Raw genomic sequence first — 18,370 nt, 5'->3', positions numbered from 1 at the left:
GTGTGTGTGTTAGTGTGTGTGTATGTGTGTGTGTGTGTTGTGTTGTTTGTTGTGTGTGTGTGTGTTGTTGCAAATAGCTGTGTGTTGTGTGTGTGTGTGTGTGTGTGTGTGTGTGTGTGTGTGTGTGTGTGTGTGTGTGTGTTGTCCAAGTTCCTTATCTTAGCAGTAGCCCCAGTGGAGAGAGAAATCAGTCTCAGTCCAGGGACAGAAGAGACCGACTCAGAGGATTACCCGCCAGCTGGGAAAATATCATATCCAAAAGAAATCAGGATCTGTCTGGTGTGTGGGATCCTATGTATGTGTGCTACTCTTTCTGTAATATAACATTAGCATTAGATAGCTTTTGATATCAATCAAATCCACCGAAAATGATTCATGTGAATCTCTAAGGTCATATTCAAAGTATCCCCAGCACTAAATATTGTTTGTATGCAGCAAAATGACTTTGTAATTCTATTCCATTACCCTGTAGCCATCCACACAGCAGGTACATATTTCCTGTGGAGCAAAAGGGGAAATGAATCTAATTTACAAAACATGCTCTGCCTCACCTCATCTTCATAAATCACCAGAAGATGACGCACTTTGACCATCACCTCTTCATGACTGTTGATTCTGCTCAAATCAGCCAAATTGACCCTGTATCAAAAAATGGAGACAATCTGCCGCTGTAATGAACTGCCCTCATCTAATGTCTGTATAAATGACTTTCAGTGGCACATCCCATTTGAGGTATTTTTCATACAGCATTGGTTAGAAATACTAGAAACACATTATATATGGATAGTGGATTGAAACTTGATAGTAATATGAATACAGCCCAGGCTCTGTCACATCCCTGACAGAACAGACTGGTTGTTTCAACTTCAACTGTCAATCTGAGGGAGTTAGTATGTTCCCACATTAGTCTGACAGGTCTGGGTGTGAAACTGGGATTTAGAGGAGTAGCCTGACGAAACTTCACCTACATGGGGCTTCCATGAATATACAGATGTCACATTCTCATGAGCCATTAGATGGTGAGTTACAGGGAGACATGAAGCTGATGTCCCAATTGTCACGAACGTTGTTGTAAGAATCAGACCAAAATGCAGCATGGTTTGGGTTCATCATCTTTATTACGCGAACCGGCAAAAAAACAATAAAGAACAAAACGAACGTGAAGCTATGCAGCTCAAGGCAACTATACACAAACAAGATCCCACAACAAACAGGTGGGAAAAGGCTGCCTAAATATGATCCCCAATCAGAGACAACGATAGACGATAGCCAACGATAGTCTCTGATTGGGAACCATACCAAGCCAACCTAGAAATAAAGAAACTAGAATGCCCACCCTGTCACACCCCGACCTAACCAAAATAGAGAATAAAGGATCTCTAAGGTCAGGGCGTGACAGTACCCCGCCCCAAAGGTGCGGACTCCGGCCACAAAACCTGACTCTATAGGGGAGGGTCCGGGTGGGCATCTAGCCTCGGTGGCGGCTCCGGTGCAGGACGTAGACCCCGCTCCGCTCGCGGATCCGCCCGCTTCATGTGCCTCCAACTCAATTATCAAGTTTGCAGACAACACAACAGTAGTAGGCTTGATTACCAACAACGACGAGACAGCCTACAGGGAGGAGATGAGGGCACCCGGAGTGTGGTGTCAGCAAAACAACCTCTCACTCAACGTCAACAAAACAAAGGAGATGATCGTGGACTTCAGGAAACAACAGAGGGACCACCCCCCTATCCACATTGACGGGACAGCAGTGGAGAAGGTGGAAAGTTTTAGGTTCCTCAGCGTACACATCACAGACAAACTGAAATGGTCCACACAGACAGTGTGGTGAAGAAGGCGCAACAACGCCTCTTCAACCTCAGGAGGCTGAAGAAATTAGTTTTGTCACCTAAAACCCTCACAAACTTTTACAGATGCACAATTGAGAGCATCCTGTCGGGCTGCATCACCGCCTGGTATGGCAACTGCACCGCCCACAGGTTTTCCAGAGGGTGGTGCGGTCTGCACAACGCATCACCGGGGGCAAACTACCTGCCCTCCAGGACACCTACAGCAACCAATGTCACAGGAAGGCCAAAAAGATAATCAAGGACAACAACCACCCGAGCCACTGCCTGTTCACCCCACTATCATCCAGAAGGCGAGGTCAGTACAGGTGTATCAAAGCTGGGACCGAGAGACTGAAAAACAGCTTCTATCTCAAGGCCATCAGACTTATACAGCCATCATAAACACAGAGAGTCTGCTGCCTAAATACAGACTTGAAATCATTGGCCATTTTAATAAATGTATCACTAGTCACTTTAATAATGCTACTTTAATAATGTTTACATATCTGCATTACTCATCTCATATGTACATACTGTATTTTATACCATCTATTGCATCTTGCCTATGCCCCTCTGTCAATGCTCATCCATATATTTATATGTACATATTCTTATTCCATTCCTTTACTTTTGTGTGTATGAGGTAGTTGTTGTGGAATTGTTAGATTACATGTTATATATTGCTGCACTGTTGGAACTAGAAGCACAAGCATTTCTCTACACTCGCAATAACATCTGCTAACCATGTGTATGTGACCAATAACATTTGATTTGATCTGATAACTTGGAAATGTAACCTTCTCCCAATAATATAAGACAGAGGATTTGACTGAATGAAATCATTAAATCATTGATACCAAGATGAAAAATGCAATGTTTCTTAAAAAAATAAACAGTTATTTATTTACATAAAATGAGTTATACAATATAAAATCAAGCTTATAGTAACTGTGAGCAACATTTTGACAATAATGTTCTGCAATACACGACACATGACACAGTGTTGGTCAAAAATAATTCAACGGTATCACAGTGCCATCCACCTTAAAATGAGAACTAACTTTCAGTCCCATTCACAAAATATTTGAAATATTGAATCTTCTCAAAGGACGTATACTGGAGCTCCGAGGTTTAAGGATCACCCACAGCCTTTCAGTGTCTTCTCTTGCCTGATGAGAAATAAAGCACATAGAGTAACAGGTTAATACAGAGACAGGTTGGGAAACCTCACTGTTAAAGGAAGAATATAGATGAGCACCATGACTGACTATTTGTGTCATTAATAGAATTGTTTATTGAATTGCATCATAGTTTTACATAGAAGCTCACCATTCTTGCCTTTTCTGGCCTTTCCCTTATGCGATTTCCTCTTCAGTTGCTTGATGAGTTTGGCCACCCAGTTGTTCTTGGTGGCAGGAGGAGCACACAGTCTATGATTCTTCTTCGTGACAAACCTGTTGTCAGAAGTAAATGGCAGATCAGACACATTGCATCAATGTAGTCACACACAGGCAGAAAACATTCACTTGTGGTTAGGGTGATGGGTTCAATTCAGTCTGTAGAAGGTATAATGTTGCTTACACAGTGGCAGCTATCCGACATCCTCCACTGACTGTCTGGATACTGTATGACTTCACCACTCTGTGGGGAAGCTTGGTATCGGTCGTTGTCAAGCAGCAGTCCAAAGCCTGATCTGTGCTTGCTGAAGGGACACACACACAAACACACAGCAGGTTAGATTATACCCTCTGTGTATCCCTTCTGTGTGCATATACCGTTCTACTCAAATTAAATGTCAATATTCTCTTGAGAAGATGAAGAGCGTGTTTACAGTTCCACAGATGATGATAACGACTAGTGATCAAGGCACAGCATCATGTTACTAAGACGTTATTAGAGTAGTTACTATGACGCCAACTTGCAGCAAAAGTAGTAATAACAGCAACTCTGCAGTAGAAAATAAGAGGATCTCACCTGCTACATGGCTCCAGAGGACTGATGCCAACAGAAGAAGTGCAGCCACCCGTAAAGACATCCTGTCTCAGTTGTGCTCTGTCTTAATGCGTTAGACAAGGATCTGCAGATCAATGGACTACTGTGGTTCAGGCACAGCTTTATATCCTCACCGTAGAACTCCTTTCACTTTCACTGTCCTCAAGTCACGCACCCATTTCCCGTAAACCATGCTTCAGCTCAGTACGCCCCTTGACCTCTCACCTTTTTAAAGAAAACTAAATAGAGGCTCTGCCAGCGCTTTCTTCTGAGTTTAAGAATACTTTCACTGCAGTTACGCCTCCAGGCAATAATGTCTGTAAATCATTTTCACCATTGATGGGGAGATAAGGAACATATGAGAACTGATAATATAGGATGGCCTCAGTCCTGTGCGTGGGTGTGTGGCTTGTGTCAACGTGTGTTGGTTTGTGGCTGTTTGTGTGTATGTAGGAGGGGGGCTGTTACTGTAAGTCAGTACTCTTTCTTTTATGTATGTGTTTTACTGTGTGACAGAGGGGACAGACACGTCTGAGGCAGGCTACCTCTATGATGTGTTTGTCTGCCCTTACCTGTCTGTCTCCCAGATATGAATTGTGTGGAACCTTCTCAAATACACTGTAGCATAAAATGTACATTCCAGTGGTTGTCTTACTAACCCCGTGTCAGGTCTAGGCTGAAACGCTTTTGAAGACTGATGAGGCATGAAGAGAGACGAAGGCTTAGTGTTTACTTTGATCCTGCGTTGAGCTAAATGTGTCTCCCTTCCAGCTCGTTTTGCTATTATATGCCACCCAGTCTCTATGATGGATCAAGCCAGAGGCAGCCTTCTCCTTCCAAACCCAGTGATTAGAACAACTCTTTTTACACTGTGTTTTATCAAAAGGGTACACAATATGGCTTCTCAATACAAAGTACTTATCATTAAATCTCTTACGTTGTTTAGAATATCTCTGCACACAAAATGGACCAGTAGCTCGTAACGAAATAAGCTGCAGAACATAGGACTGGCACTGCCGTTTTCCCATTTTGTTATCTGACACATAACTAAACCCATCAGTTTAGTTATAAACTTGCTTGTTCAAACTTGTATCTCGTAAAACTTGTTCAGATCGGTTATTAGGAATGATTATCTAATCACTGTGAAGTCTCTTTAAAGTGTCATGTCACATAAACACCACATTATGTCAATTCTTACCAGTTTCACATAACTCTATTCAACGCCTGCCAGATCTATGCTGGGATCTTTGTTGGGTAAGCCTATTCCGGGAAAGAGAGCCCTTGATAATGTACTGGCATGAAAGATATAGAATCTGCAGGTAAGTAAGGCATGGCACAATAGATGGCAGTCCTCCAGTGGCGGCAAGGGGATTGTCAATCAGTACTTTGTTCTGCTGTGACAGAGACATGTAATTACCAACGGCTGGAGCTACAGAGACCTGATGACGATGCCAAATGGAGGATGACGGTGCCAATGACTGTTCTCATGTTCTCCTGTTTCATAGGCCATGAATGTTTAGTACCTTAACAACTAACAACCCCTCGCAGCAGTCAAATCCTAATAGACTGTGGCGGTCATCCGTAGGTGAGTAATTTACCCCATGCTCGCCTCATGTCAACCGTAAAGTTGGAGCTGGCCTGCCGATGCCACTGTCACTACAGAGTTATGTAGTTGTCCAGTCAACAAACAACTAGCCAGTACTAAGAGGGTTGTATGTGTAATGGTATCTCTTGTTTTTGGCCAGAAGCCAAGCAGAAATTCACTGTAACAGTTCCAAGAATACTTGGTTTTTGGGAAGTCATTCCACAGGGATCCCTGACAGATAACAGACCAACAATGACACGCTATGTACACCTCTTTTCACAAGAAAGCAATGTCGTACGAAAACAATCCTAGCTTCTAAAATAAGCAGTACGAGACTATATTGCACACTTATTTCGCACAGCTATTCCTTTATACTCTGACAGTGTTAGTCATGTAATCTTTAATAATTAACCTTGTGTTCAAGGAAAGGCTATGGTAGTGGCACTGCATATTTGTACATGATTATGATGTTAATCTTCTACTGGGTGGTAAAGGAGAGCCAGGGAGTTGTGGAAGCCCCAAGTTCACTCTGCAAAAATCAGAGATAAGGCTGCTTGGCCCTATGGCAAGTGTCACTCTGACTAGGGGTCAATAGCTACAATTCCCAGAAATTCGTCAGGCAGTCAGCAGGGGATTCCCAACCTCTCACAGAGCCATGGAAACTGCTGATGTAACCTTGAATCGACAGAATGTATCAACTCCTACCTCACAGCCTGAACCAAGCAATGGAAATGGGCTGCACATGGACTCCTCTCTTCAGGTGGGAGTGCCAAAAATTTGGAAAAACTGTTTTTTCAGCATCCCTTTGTTCTGTTTTTTAAAAATTGGACATTGTTTCATGTCTCAATTAGCAACACATTTCAAGCCTAACTTCCTTGAGCAGAGCTGTTCTGCTGTAATGACTGTGACTAGCAATGACTAGTGTGACTGACAGACCAACTTCGGTGCTGCTTTAAATGAAGTGCAGCTCATAAAGGCATCATAAAGCCTTCATAAACACTACATACATGTGTTACAAATCATCTTTAACCATATGTCATGCTTTGTAAAGGGTTCATAAATGTGGCATAACCACCCATGTCAAATGTGACATAAACCTGTGCTTTAAAGGCCTTATAAATCATATTAAATTGAGGCTTCACAAAGCATTTATAACCCTGTCAAGCATCTTGGTAGAGCATTGCAACGCTAGGATAGTGGGTTTGAGTCCCAGGAACACCCATACTTAAAAATATATTCACACATGACTGTAAGTCCCTTTCGATTAAAGCTTCTAAATTGTTTATATTATATTACTCAAACATTTCTAGGATGGCCTGACCTCTTTCCCTTTTGGGTGCACAGACAATATTGGACCTGACCTCAACCTCCCCAAAAATGCACACTCTAAAGTGCAGTCATGCACAGCAAAAAACATCGGTAGGGCCTTTTGAAATCTGTTTCCATTTTTCACCTTTTTTCAGACTTTTTTTGTAGAAAAACAACATTGGATTTTAACCCTTATTTTGCCAGGGAAGTTGACTGAGAACACATTCTCATTTACAAAGCAATGACCTGGAGAATAGTTACAGGGGAGAGGAATGAGCCAATTGGAAGCCGGGGATGATTAGATGGCCGTGATGGTACAGTATGAGGGCCAGATTGGGAGGCAAGCTAGCAGTGGGATGCAGGGTGGTATGCTGCTTGCTAACAATGCCTAGACCACAGAATTGGATGACTTTTGAAGTCTGGGAAAAATCTAAGGAAACTTACATTTTCGAGTGTACTATCCCTTTAATTCAGTGAACATGCTGTTGTTTGGTTAGCGGTTTTCTGTAGCTCAGTAAGCCACGTGATGATTATGTATTCCATATTCAGCAACACTCCGTATTATTCAGAGCCCCATGACATTACACCATATATACATTCTACACACCTTACTGAGTATTCCCTACAATACTTTTACTAAAGCACCCAGTATAGTTCTTGCTCTTCACCAGACAGATGCTTCTCTCCGGTTTTGTGATGTAGTTTAATTTATTCCACCACGGTGTGACTGTTGTCTTTATGCTGTCACAGCCTTATTGTATATAACGTGGCGTATGAACGAATGGGTTATAGAGCAAACAACGCAAATATCACAGCATAGGTTGTTACATGGCTTTTTTACTGGCTTGTCTTCTCCAGTGATTTTACCCATGCACAGCTACCGGCTATAAGCCAATATGTATTCCATACACAGTGATTCGAATTGGGGGCATTAATGTGATCTTGGAAAATGTTTTTTAAACCCACATTTAATGCAAATGTCCCTTAAATATGAACACGTGAATTATTGTTCATGTTTAGACAATTATTTTCATATATCATAAATACAGGTTATTGACAGTTTTCTACTATTTGTTGGGGACTTTTATTTAGAACATTTCTGAAATTCCGTGACCCAGAAGTACTTTTTTAGTGTTGCTGATCATGTGAGTTCAAAAATTAAATGCCCACTTGTGGTGCCACAGGACAGCGAAATTTATTTATTTATTGTAATTTAAATTAGTTTGAGTTAGATTACATACTGTACTTACCTCAATTGTTATTTCTAATAATTTCGGTGACTTGACAGCAATTGCAAGCTAGCCGAAATTAAGCTAGCTTGCAGGCTCAGCTAAATAAAATTCCCCTTAGATAAGGCCACGTCTCATAGACATGTCATGAGATTTGTAAAGGAAAGAGGAATATAATAATATGAATCGAATGGAGTTTCTCATCTCCCCATTTAGAGTTTCTGGCACACCACAGAAATGCACTTATCCAGAGGGTGTGACAAAAGGCATTTCCTAACAGACCTGCTAGCTTTCTTTGTTGTTACTTTTAAGGTTGGAACCAACATGCAGTACCTCCAGCAGGCAGAGAAGCAAGATCCATTTGTCCGCCAGCTCAGGGTAAAGCTACACTATTCACAGCTCTGTGTAATATTCAATGTTATTGCATTGCTTGACTTTTTGAAACTTAATGTATTTATTTATTTGTATTGTTTACGAAAAAATACAAATTAAAGGAAATGTATGGTTTAAACATGTCTTTATTTGTTTTAGCTTTTATCTATGATTTCCTAAATGTAAATACATGTGTGTACATCATTAAACCTTTTTGTATGTGTTATGACCAAAGGTGTCTGACTTTATAGTCAGAACAGCATCATATGATACAAGGCATTAATGTATGTGTTATAAATGGCCAAAAGGGTATGTCTTTAAATTAAGTACTGCGTCATGACTAAGTAGTACAGGACACTACACAAAGAGTCAATAAATAGGTTATTAACGTTCTGCTGATTTATGAAGGTTCTCTCGTGATCCACAGGTTATTGTAGGGTGTGAGAGGTATTTAAATGGGTTTGTGTGTGTCAGAACCAAGATGACTTGGAGTAGTCCAACCTGAGACTACTGCACCAGGTATTCCTCTTCTGTTCCCATGCTGGAGACCAGGGCTTGATTACAGCCTGTTACAATGGTGACAACATTCTGTAGCTGATCTTTCAGTGGGGAAGTGGATGAATGTGTCAAAGACCTGATTGGGCCCAGCACCCCACGATATGGCTTGTTTTTGTGTGCGTGTTTGTGTACTGAGAAACATGTAACTTGGTTCCAGAAGAAAGCCACTTTCAATTTCTTTAGGTTGGGGGCTTTCATCAAGGTAAGTGTTTCTTTAGGTTGGGGGCTTTCATCAAGGTAAGTGTTTCTTTAGGTTGGGGGCTTTCATCCAAGGTAAGTGTTTCTTTAGGTTGGGGGCTTTCATCAAGGTCAGTGTTTCTTTAGGTTGGGGGCTTTCATCAAGGTAAGTGTTTCTTTAGGTTGGGGCTTTCATCAAGGTAAGTGTTTCTTTAGGTTGGGGCTTTCATCAAGGTAAGTGTTTCTTTAGGTTGAGGGCTTTCATCAAGTTAGTGTTTCTTTAGGTTGGGGGTTCATCAAGGTAAGTGTTTCTTTAGGTTGAGGGCTTTCATCAAGGTAAGTGTTTCTTTAGGTTGGGGGCTTTCATCAAGGTAAGTGTTTCTTTAGGTTGGGGCTTTCATCAAGGTAGGGTTTCTTTAGGTTGAGGGCTTTCATCAAGGTAAGTGTTTCTTTAGGTTGGGGGCTTTCATCAAGGTAAGGGTTTCTTTAGGTTGGGGGCTTTCATCAAGGTCAGTGTTTCTTTAGTTTGGGGCTTTCATCAAGGTCAGTGTTTCTTTAGGTTGGGGGCTTTCATCAAGGTAAGTGTTTCTTTAGGTTGGGGGCTTTCATCAAGGTAAGTGTTTCTTTAGGTTGGGGGCTTTCATCAAGGTAAGTGTTTCTTCAGGTTGGGGGCTTTCATCAAGGTAGTGTTTCTTTAGGTTGGGGGCTTTCATCAAGGTAAGTGTTTTTTTAGGTTGGGGGCTTTCATCAAGGTAAGTGTTTCTTTAGGTTGGGGGCTTTCATCAAGGTCAGTGTTTCTTTAGGTTGGGGGCTTTCATCAAGGTAAGTGTTCTTTAGGTTGGGGGCTTTCATCAAGGTAGTGTTCTTTAGGTTGGGGGCTTTCATCAAGGTCAGTGTTTCTTAGTTGGGGGTTCTAAGGTAAGTGTTTCTTTAGGTTGGGGGTTTTTCATCAAGGTCAGTGTTTCTTTAGGTTGGGGCTTTCATCAAGGTAAGTGTTTCTTTAGGTTGGGGCTTTCATCAAGGTCAGTGTTTCTTTAGGTTGGGGGGCTTTTCATCAAGGTCAGTGTTTCTTTAGTTTGGGGGTTCATCAAGGTAAGTGTTTCTTTAGGTTGGGGGTTTTCATCAAGGTCAGTGTTTCTTTAGGTTGGGGGCTTTCATCAAGGTCAGTGTTTCTTTAGGTTGAGGGCTTTCATCAAGGTAAGTGTTTCTTTAGGTTGAGGGCTTTCATCAAGGTGTTTCTTGGTGTAACGTCGTCCCCAGGTTATTGCACAAGAAATATAAGCCTGGGATATCAACCATTCAGAGTTGGCCTTAGTGGGAGTGACCTTAGAATTCTACAGGAGTGACCTTACTGAGTAAAGTAAGTCATCATAATTATGGCTAAACCCTGGCCATTTCCACTATTTATTTGATTTGAAACCTAACTAACGAAGGCCAAGTGTGATGCGTTGGTACACCAGACCTTCCACACATTTGGCCGATAGTGTCTGGGAATGAGATTAGGTTTAATGTGACCTTATTTTAGAGCGTATGCAATCCTTCAGCAAAACATGTCACATTTATGAACCCTTTATAAAGCATGACATACTGTTATGGATGCTTTGTAACACATGCAGTGCTTATGAAGGATTTATGAACACAGTATAAGCTAAACAATTTAAAGCGGGACAAACACTTTCATAAATGTACAAACTATTTAATTTGAGTTTCACAATAAGATCAATTTAGTTCATTGGTTATATTAAACAAAAGTAATATTAACAAAAGTATTTGTAACGAAAGAAATCTATGGCAACTGAACCTATCAACTCACCAACACTTATAACAAGGCATGACTCAGATTGGCATAAATATAGTACCCACTACCTTCTGCCAAGAGAAGTAGACATCAATCATTCACTTGAGCAAGGGAGCTCTATTGCATTGGGGCAAATTCAACCTGAGCTCAAATGACATCCCTTCAGTTTCATGCATTGCAGACTAGAGCTGAGAAATGTAACATGTCCTTGTCCAGTGACCTACAGCACACTGTACCTACCACAGAGAAATAAATAAAAACAGTCAATGCTTATGTCCTCAATTTCTACTTTTTCTTTTTTTCCATCCAACAAGTCACATCACACAAGGCATTCATTAAAGCTATCCTGTCCAAGGGAAAATGTGCTTTATTGGCTCACATAAGACTACTGACCTGTATATTTGGGATTAGAAAACATTGTTATAAATCATACTGTTATTCGAGATGAATTAAGACAGTTATTGCTGATGCTGTAAAATATTGTAATATAATCGTCAGTGTTGGCAGTAAGAAACCACCATTTTTAAATATAAAAACGATAAAAACAAGAGAAGAATTGATCATTTCCTTCAGCAGACACTTGAGATGACAGACATAATGCACTTTGCTGGGATGGATTAATTTCATTGCTTTTTGCACACTATCCACCCATTTCCTGTTGACCTGTCATACATAACTGAGCATGAGCCAGAGAGCATTGTGGGTCCCATAGGCCCCTTTCCCATCCACTCTGTAAACAGCCTCATTAACTGGCCACCCGATAGGCAATACAATGGAGAGTAATGCTGTGAAGGCTTGGATCTGTCCCATACATGACCAAGGAGAATAAAGTGGAGTATTACAGATGTTCTTCAATGGGTTTAGAGTTTGTCGTATTGAGGATGGACGTGAAAAGTTCCAACCATTCAGTTCCATTGTGGTCCGCCTGCATTGACAGAGCAAGAGGAGAGAGCACCTTTGTTGACATCATACAGCCTACACTGAAGTTGAGTTTGAGAGGACAAGTCACCCAAACACCTCAGTCCCTCTAGATACTTACGGCTGCCCTTATGGCGAATTCCCCTGGGTCACCCCAAAACCCCCCCTCTGTCCATCCTTGCACCCCCCCAGAACCAGAGAGGGATGTACAGTGTAGGGTGCCTTACAGTGGGCCCTGGTCAATTGCAACAGTGCAATAGCAGCTCTACTCGGACGTGTCAGGGAGTAGTCTCTTAAACCAGCGCCCCACTGCCACGTCCACCCTCATCACCAGGGTCACCCCCACCAGCACAAACACACTGCTCACCAGGAACCCTGAGGCCTCAAACATCAACCTGCAAATATATAGGAAACATGTTAGAGAAGACATAATGCTTAATAGCATGCTAGAGAAGACATAATGCTTAACAGCATGCTAGAGAAGACAGATGACACATTTTGAGAGCATGATCAGGGACTTAGACAAACCCAGTAACACAGAGTAGGAAGGAATGACACAAAGCCAATACTGTGGTTACTGTGAGTTGGGAAAGATACTTACTTGGGTGCAAAAACCTTCCACACCATTAAATGTCTCCTGAGGATAGCAGCTGCACAGACTGATGCAAAGACCTGAAAGAGGGGAGAGGAGGTCCTGAGTCAATGGCAGAAAAATGTGTTAGGGATGGGCATGGTAATTCTACGTTATTATTCAAACACTTGTGAGAGTATTCATTTTGATAAATGTAGGTCTATTTTCAAATGTTGTCTAACTGAAATGGTCCAAGTTACCTTGTTACACACAAGCATATTTTCATGACGTTTGAAATTCTTAATTTAATAAAAAACAAACTTTAAAAATGTAGTGTTTATGTACGGTCCATTGGGCTACTGCTGCTTCAGACGTCACATGGCTGACAGTACACTGTTTACAGCTGTAAATGTAGCCTACATTACTGAGGACACACAAAGTGATTATTTTAATATCATTGTCTCTCTCATGGACTATGGGTTATGTTTTACATGAAAATACATTTTATACTATTACAGCATGTATCCCTCCGGTCAGCCCTGACAACGATATGCTATTTTCCCCATTTCAAACAATGATTAGCCTACAGGCACGCACCAACAGAGACCTGACACAGATCAATGCAAAAAATCTCACCAGAACAGAATCAGTTCTACAATGGCAAATGTCAGACTTCTCTTTCACTGTTGCTGTTAGCCTAGGCTACTGATAGCCAGAAACTCCCGGAGAATAGCACCCAGAAAACAACTGCATACGGTTGTGGCATTTTGCGTCATTCTGATTAATCAAGAGCAATATTTTTGTTATTTAAATAAAATTCAAATATGCATGATATTATTCTAATAGTGCTTACCTGTGCCCCGTTAATGAAGAGGTAGCGTGTTGCGAGCTGTAGAAGGGCAGAGCTGAACTGCTGGGGACTCTCCCTTAGTCTCATCTCCATGATAGCATTGTCCTCTCCTTCCTCCCCACCCCCTCCTCTTCCTCCTCGTCCCCCTCGCACCTCACACACCAGCGGCCAGAAGAGAAGCAGCGGACAAGCCACTGTATTCACAAACATACAGACACATCAGCATAAACTGAGCATCATATTCATGATCAATATTCAGGTACACTGTATAGCCATCAATTAACTTAAGTGGTTGTCAGTATTGAAATGTGGTACAGTATTACGCATAGACTGAAATAATGTCAGGAGGGATATGATTATAGCCACATTAACCACGATGTCAATCAATCTAAACACATTAGAATTCTTACTGTACAACACAGTAAACAAGTGAGTACCTGCAAAGAGGATGTGTGAGGAGAAGGTGTTGAGGGTGACCAGTGAAGCGGGGAGTATGGTGCCCGTGTGCCCACCAGGGAAGCCCACAAAAGCAGCAGCCCACTGGATGGATGGGAACGTAGGCAGATGGCCTGTGGCATGGAAGAACTGAGTGGCAGCCAGGGACCACAGCACTACCGGGGTCCAGGGCACAGAAAAATCACCTGGCAGAGGGAGAGACAAGTCAAATCAAAGTAAAACCTTATTGGTCGCACACACATATTTAGCAGATGTTATTGCAGGTGTAGCGAAATGCTAGTGTTCCTAGCTCCAACAGTGCAGTAAAATCTAACAATACACACAAATTGAAAAAGTAAAAGAATGGAATTAAGAAATATTAGGACGAGCAATGTCGGAGTCTGTCTGTCTGTATGTATGTATCTAGGTATGCACACTACCGTTCAAAGGTTTGGGGTCACTTAGAAATGTCCTTGTTTTTGAAAGAAAAGCTAATTTTTTGCTCATTAAAATAACATCAAATTGATCAGAAATACAGTGTAGACATTGTTAATGTTGTAAATGACTATTGTAGCTGGAAACGGCAGATTTTATATGGAATATCTACATAGGCGTACAGAGGCCCATTATCAGCAACCATCACTCCTGTGTTCCAWTGGCATGTTGTGTTAGCTAATCCAAGTTGATAATTTTAAAAGGGTAATTGATCATTAGAAAACCCAATGGCAATTATGTTAGCACAGCTGAAAGCTGTTGTCCTGATTAATGAAGCAATAAAACTGACTTTCTTTAGACCAGTTGAGTATCTGGAGCGTCAGCATTTGTGGGTTTGATTACAGGCTCAAAATGGCCAGAAACAAATTATTTTCTTCTGAAACTCGTCTGTCTATTCTTGTTCTGAGAAGTGAAGGCTATTCCATGCGAGAAATCGCCAAGTAACTGAAAATCTCGTGCAACGCTGTGTACTACTCCCTTCACAGAACAGCGCAAACTGGCTCTAACCAGAATAGAAAGAGGAGTGGGAGGACTCTGTGCACAACAACTCATTTCCGGTCACAACTTGCAGACTTGTTTACCTGTTGCTGTGCGTTTTGTTGCCAACCTTACTTTGCTACCTGACAACTTTACGGTTTTTACTTTTTAATTACCGTTTATATTTTTAGTTTTTCCCTCACAACCTTTTTTTTTTCATTCAACTTTTTCACTCCGGACGCTTTATCTGGACATGGTTCGTGAGGACCTCCACCATCCGAAGCTAAGTAGTAACATTAACATGATGCCTTCTAATTGCAGTCGCTGTACTCATAATATACAGGAGAACGATCGCCTTATGGCGAGGATAGCTGTGCTGCAAGCCCAGCTTCAGACGCAATCGTTAGGCAAGGGTAATTTCAGTGTAGGAAAGGATGAAACAGCGTCTGTGCCACCAGTAAGTACAGATAGTAGTATAAATCCCCTTGCACAGTCTCCGTAGCCGGACAACTTCCTCATGGCTTCTGGAGGGAAATGCTGTAGGAATGCTCAACCGGTGTCGCTCATTCAGCCGTCAGAAACTTTCAACCGGTTTTCCCCATTAAGCAGCGAGTCGGAGTCTGAGACCGAGCCTTCTCTTGTCTCTACTCCTCCCGTTACGGGGTCTGAGACGCCGAAGCTTCCGACCATTAGCTCTGACAAATTGAAAACCCTAGTCATTGGCGACTCCATTACCCGCAGTATTAGACTTAAAATGAATCATCCAGCGATCATACACTGTTTACCAGGGGGCAGGGCTACCAACGTCAAGGCTAATCTGAAGATGGTGCTGGCTAAAGCTAAAACTGGCGAGTGTAGAGAGTATAGAGATATTGTTATCCACATCGGCACCAACGATGTTAGGATGAAACAGTCAGAGGTCACCAAGCGCAACATAGCTTCAGCGTGTAAATCAGCTAGAAAGATGTGTCGGCATCGAGTAATTGTCTCTGGCCCCCTCCCAGTTAGGGGGAGTGATGAGCTCTACAGCAGAGTATCACAACTCAATCGCTGGTTGAAAACTGTTTTCTGCCACTCCCAAAAGATAGAATTTGTAGATAATTGGCCCTCTTTCTGGGACTCACCCACAAACAGGACCAAGCCTGTCCTGCTGAGGAGTGACGGACTCCATCCTAGCTGGAGGGGTGCTCTCATCTTATCTACCAACATAGACAGGGCTCTAACTCATCTAGCTCCACAATGAAATAGGGTGCAGGCCAGGCAGCAGGCTGTTAGCCAGCCTGCCAGCTTAGCGGAGTCTGCCACTAGCACAGTCAGTGTAGTCAGCTTAGCTATCCCCATTGAGACCGTGTCTGTGCCTCGACCTAGGTTGGGCAAAACTAAACATGGTGTTCGCCTTAGCAATCTCACTAGGATAAAGACCTCCTCCATTCCTGCCATTAATGAAAGAGATCGTGATACCTCACATCTCAAAATAGGGCTACTTAATGTTAGATCCCTCACTTCAAAGGCAGTTATAGTCAATGAACTAATCACTGATCATAATCTTGATGTGATTGGCCTGACTGAAACATGGCTTAAGCCTGATGAATTTACTGTGTTAAATGAGGCCTCACCTCCTGGTTACACTAGTGACCATATCCCCCGTGCATCCCGCAAAGGCGAGGTGTTGCTAACATTTACGATAGCAAATATTAATTTACAACAAAAAAAATATGACGTTTTCGTCTTTTGAGCTTCTAGTCATTTAATCTATGCAGCCTACTCAATCACTTTTTATAGCAGGCCTCCTGGGCCATATACAGCGTTCCTCACCGAGTTCCCATCGGACCTTTCTAACCTATTCAAATTTTTTGTGATTTTAATATTCACATGGAAATATTCACATGGAAAAGTCAACAGACCCACTCCAAAAGGCTTTCGGAGCCATCATCGACTCAGTGGGTTTTGTCCAACATGTCTCTGGACCTACTCACTGTCACAGTCATACACTGGACCTAGTTTTGTCCCATGGAATAAATGTTGTAGATCTTAATGTTTTTCCTCATAATCCTGGACTATCGGACCACCATTTTATTACGTTTGCAATCGCAACAAATAATCTGCTCAGACCCCACCCAAGGAGCATCAAAAGTCGTGCTATAAATTCTCAGACAACACAAAGATTCCTTGATTCCCTTCCAGACTCCCTCTGCCTACCCAAGGACGTCAGAGGACAAAAATCAGTTAACCACCTAACTGAGGAACTCAATTTAACCTTGCACAATACCCTAGATGCAGTTGCACCCCTAAAAACGAAAAACATTTGTCATAAGAAACTAGCTCCCTGGTATACAGAAAATACCCGAGCTCTGAAGCAAGCTTCCAGAAAATTGGAACGGAAATGGCGCCACACCAAACTGGAAGTCTTCCGACTAGCTTGGAAAGACAGTACCGTGCAGTATCGAAGAGCCCTCAATGCTGCTCGATCATCCTATTTTTCCAACTTAATTGAGGAAAATAAGAACAATCCGAAATGTATTTTTGATACTGTCGCAAAGCTAACTAAAAAGCAGCATTCCCCAAGTGACGATGGCTTTCACTTCAGCAGTAATAAATTCATGAACTTCTTTGAGGAAAAGATCATGATCATTAGAAATCAAATTACGGACTCCTCTTTAAATCTGCGTATTCCTCCAAAGCTCAGCTGTCCTGAGTCTGAAGTTCAAAACAATAAGAGACAGGATATATATTAGTAGCTTGCAGTGGTGATTAGCACTTTGGCCAAAGTCACAGCCCCGTACAAGCCACTAGAGGGATTACTTTACATCACGGAATAGCTTGTTTACAATCTGTTCTGTCGCCAGAGATGGGTTCACAGCAGCAAGAAGTATCATGAGGTCCTCTTACAAAGATCTCGCCAACGGCACATAACCGCAAGGGGTGGAGGCCGAACTCAACCCCAAGACAGGGAAGGATCACTGTGATAACGTTGGTGCTTATTACCGAATGGTTGCATCCAGCTCAAGTGATCCGTGCGTACCCTTCCTAGGTGATCGGGCATGAAAGACGCAGCAGTGACCTCAGCCCCTCTTGTAAAGGGTTAAGGGAGGCATGAGGAATCCTCAGTTGGAACAGAGAGGGGAAGCCGGCCCAGGTTAGAGACAGCACGGGCGGTTCGTTGCTCCAGAGCCTTTTCCGTTCACCTTCACACTCCTGGGCCAGACTACACTCGAATCATATGCAACCACTGAAGAGAGTGTTTTCATTGACATTTGTAAGCTGTGTGTCATTCGCATGAGCAGTGAAAGTTAACATTATGTTTGTCGAAATGAGTTCCGAAGAGGTAAAATATATAGTGACTAACAGATGAGTGATCGTCCAAAACGGAACTTGGAGGGAGAGCCACGAATGTACAGATTGATTTGTCAGAGACTATTACTACCATATCACGAGGAGACAAACTGGATATCGTTTCCCCCCAAACCAGGATAGGAATAAAGAATCTAACCGAGGGCCAGAAATCTTGTCCGTGTAGACCAATTTGGGTTTCCAATCTCTCCAAAAGAATGTGGTGATCGACGGTATCAAAGAGGCAGCACTAAGGTCTAGGAGCACGAGGACAGATGCAGAGCCGTCGTCTGACGCCATTAAAAGGTCATTTACCACATTCAACGTGAAGTGCAGTCTCCAAGTGGCTATGTATGGTGGTTACATAACCAAGACTGAAAGGCATATTCGTACATTGTTTTGTTCTTCATGGAGAGGGACAGCATAGAGTTTTGAAGACTCAT

The 18,370-nt window shown here is 42.3% G+C and overlaps 2 protein-coding genes across 6 annotated transcripts in view; both read right to left on the bottom strand.

The window, feature by feature from the left end:
- Nucleotides 1–2,708: 2,708 nt before the first annotated feature.
- On the bottom strand, nt 2,709–3,968 carry ccl19b (chemokine (C-C motif) ligand 19b). Of its 2 annotated transcripts, none has more exons than XM_023983207.2 (4): nt 3,807–3,968; nt 3,414–3,534; nt 3,171–3,286; nt 2,709–3,001 (listed from the first exon to the last, which is right to left on the bottom strand). In XM_023983207.2, the coding sequence occupies exons 1-4, from the start codon at nt 3,865–3,867 to the stop codon at nt 2,985–2,987; spliced, it is 315 nt and encodes a 104-aa protein (XP_023838975.1). In that variant the 5' UTR covers nt 3,868–3,968; the 3' UTR covers nt 2,709–2,984. The 2 variants fall into 2 exon arrangements, with proteins under 2 accessions (XP_023838975.1, XP_023838974.1); XM_023983206.2 differs by having other exon boundaries at nt 3,162–3,286; nt 3,807–3,964.
- Nucleotides 3,969–10,734: 6,766 nt separating this feature from the next.
- Nucleotides 10,735–18,370, bottom strand: part of pigo (phosphatidylinositol glycan anchor biosynthesis, class O) — a 16,711-nt gene continuing 9,075 nt past the window's right edge. For all 4 annotated transcript variants that reach the window (XM_023983885.2, XM_023983884.2, XM_023983883.2 and 1 more), the window contains exons 8-11: nt 13,628–13,831; nt 13,194–13,384; nt 12,371–12,441; nt 10,735–12,164 (exon numbers count right to left, since the gene is read on the bottom strand). In XM_023983885.2, coding sequence (XP_023839653.1) covers nt 12,035–12,164; nt 12,371–12,441; nt 13,194–13,384; nt 13,628–13,831 — 596 coding nt within the window. In that variant the 3' untranslated portion in view covers nt 10,735–12,034. The remainder of the gene's footprint in view (nt 12,165–12,370; nt 12,442–13,193; nt 13,385–13,627; nt 13,832–18,370) is intronic.

The sequence above is a fragment of the Salvelinus sp. IW2-2015 genome, linkage group LG4q.1:29 (genome assembly GCF_002910315.2).
Source record: "Salvelinus sp. IW2-2015 linkage group LG4q.1:29, ASM291031v2, whole genome shotgun sequence".
NCBI lineage: Eukaryota > Metazoa > Chordata > Actinopteri > Salmoniformes > Salmonidae > Salvelinus > Salvelinus sp. IW2-2015.
Note: the sequence above shows the minus strand (reverse complement) of the source record. Positions and strands in the feature narration are given on the sequence as shown.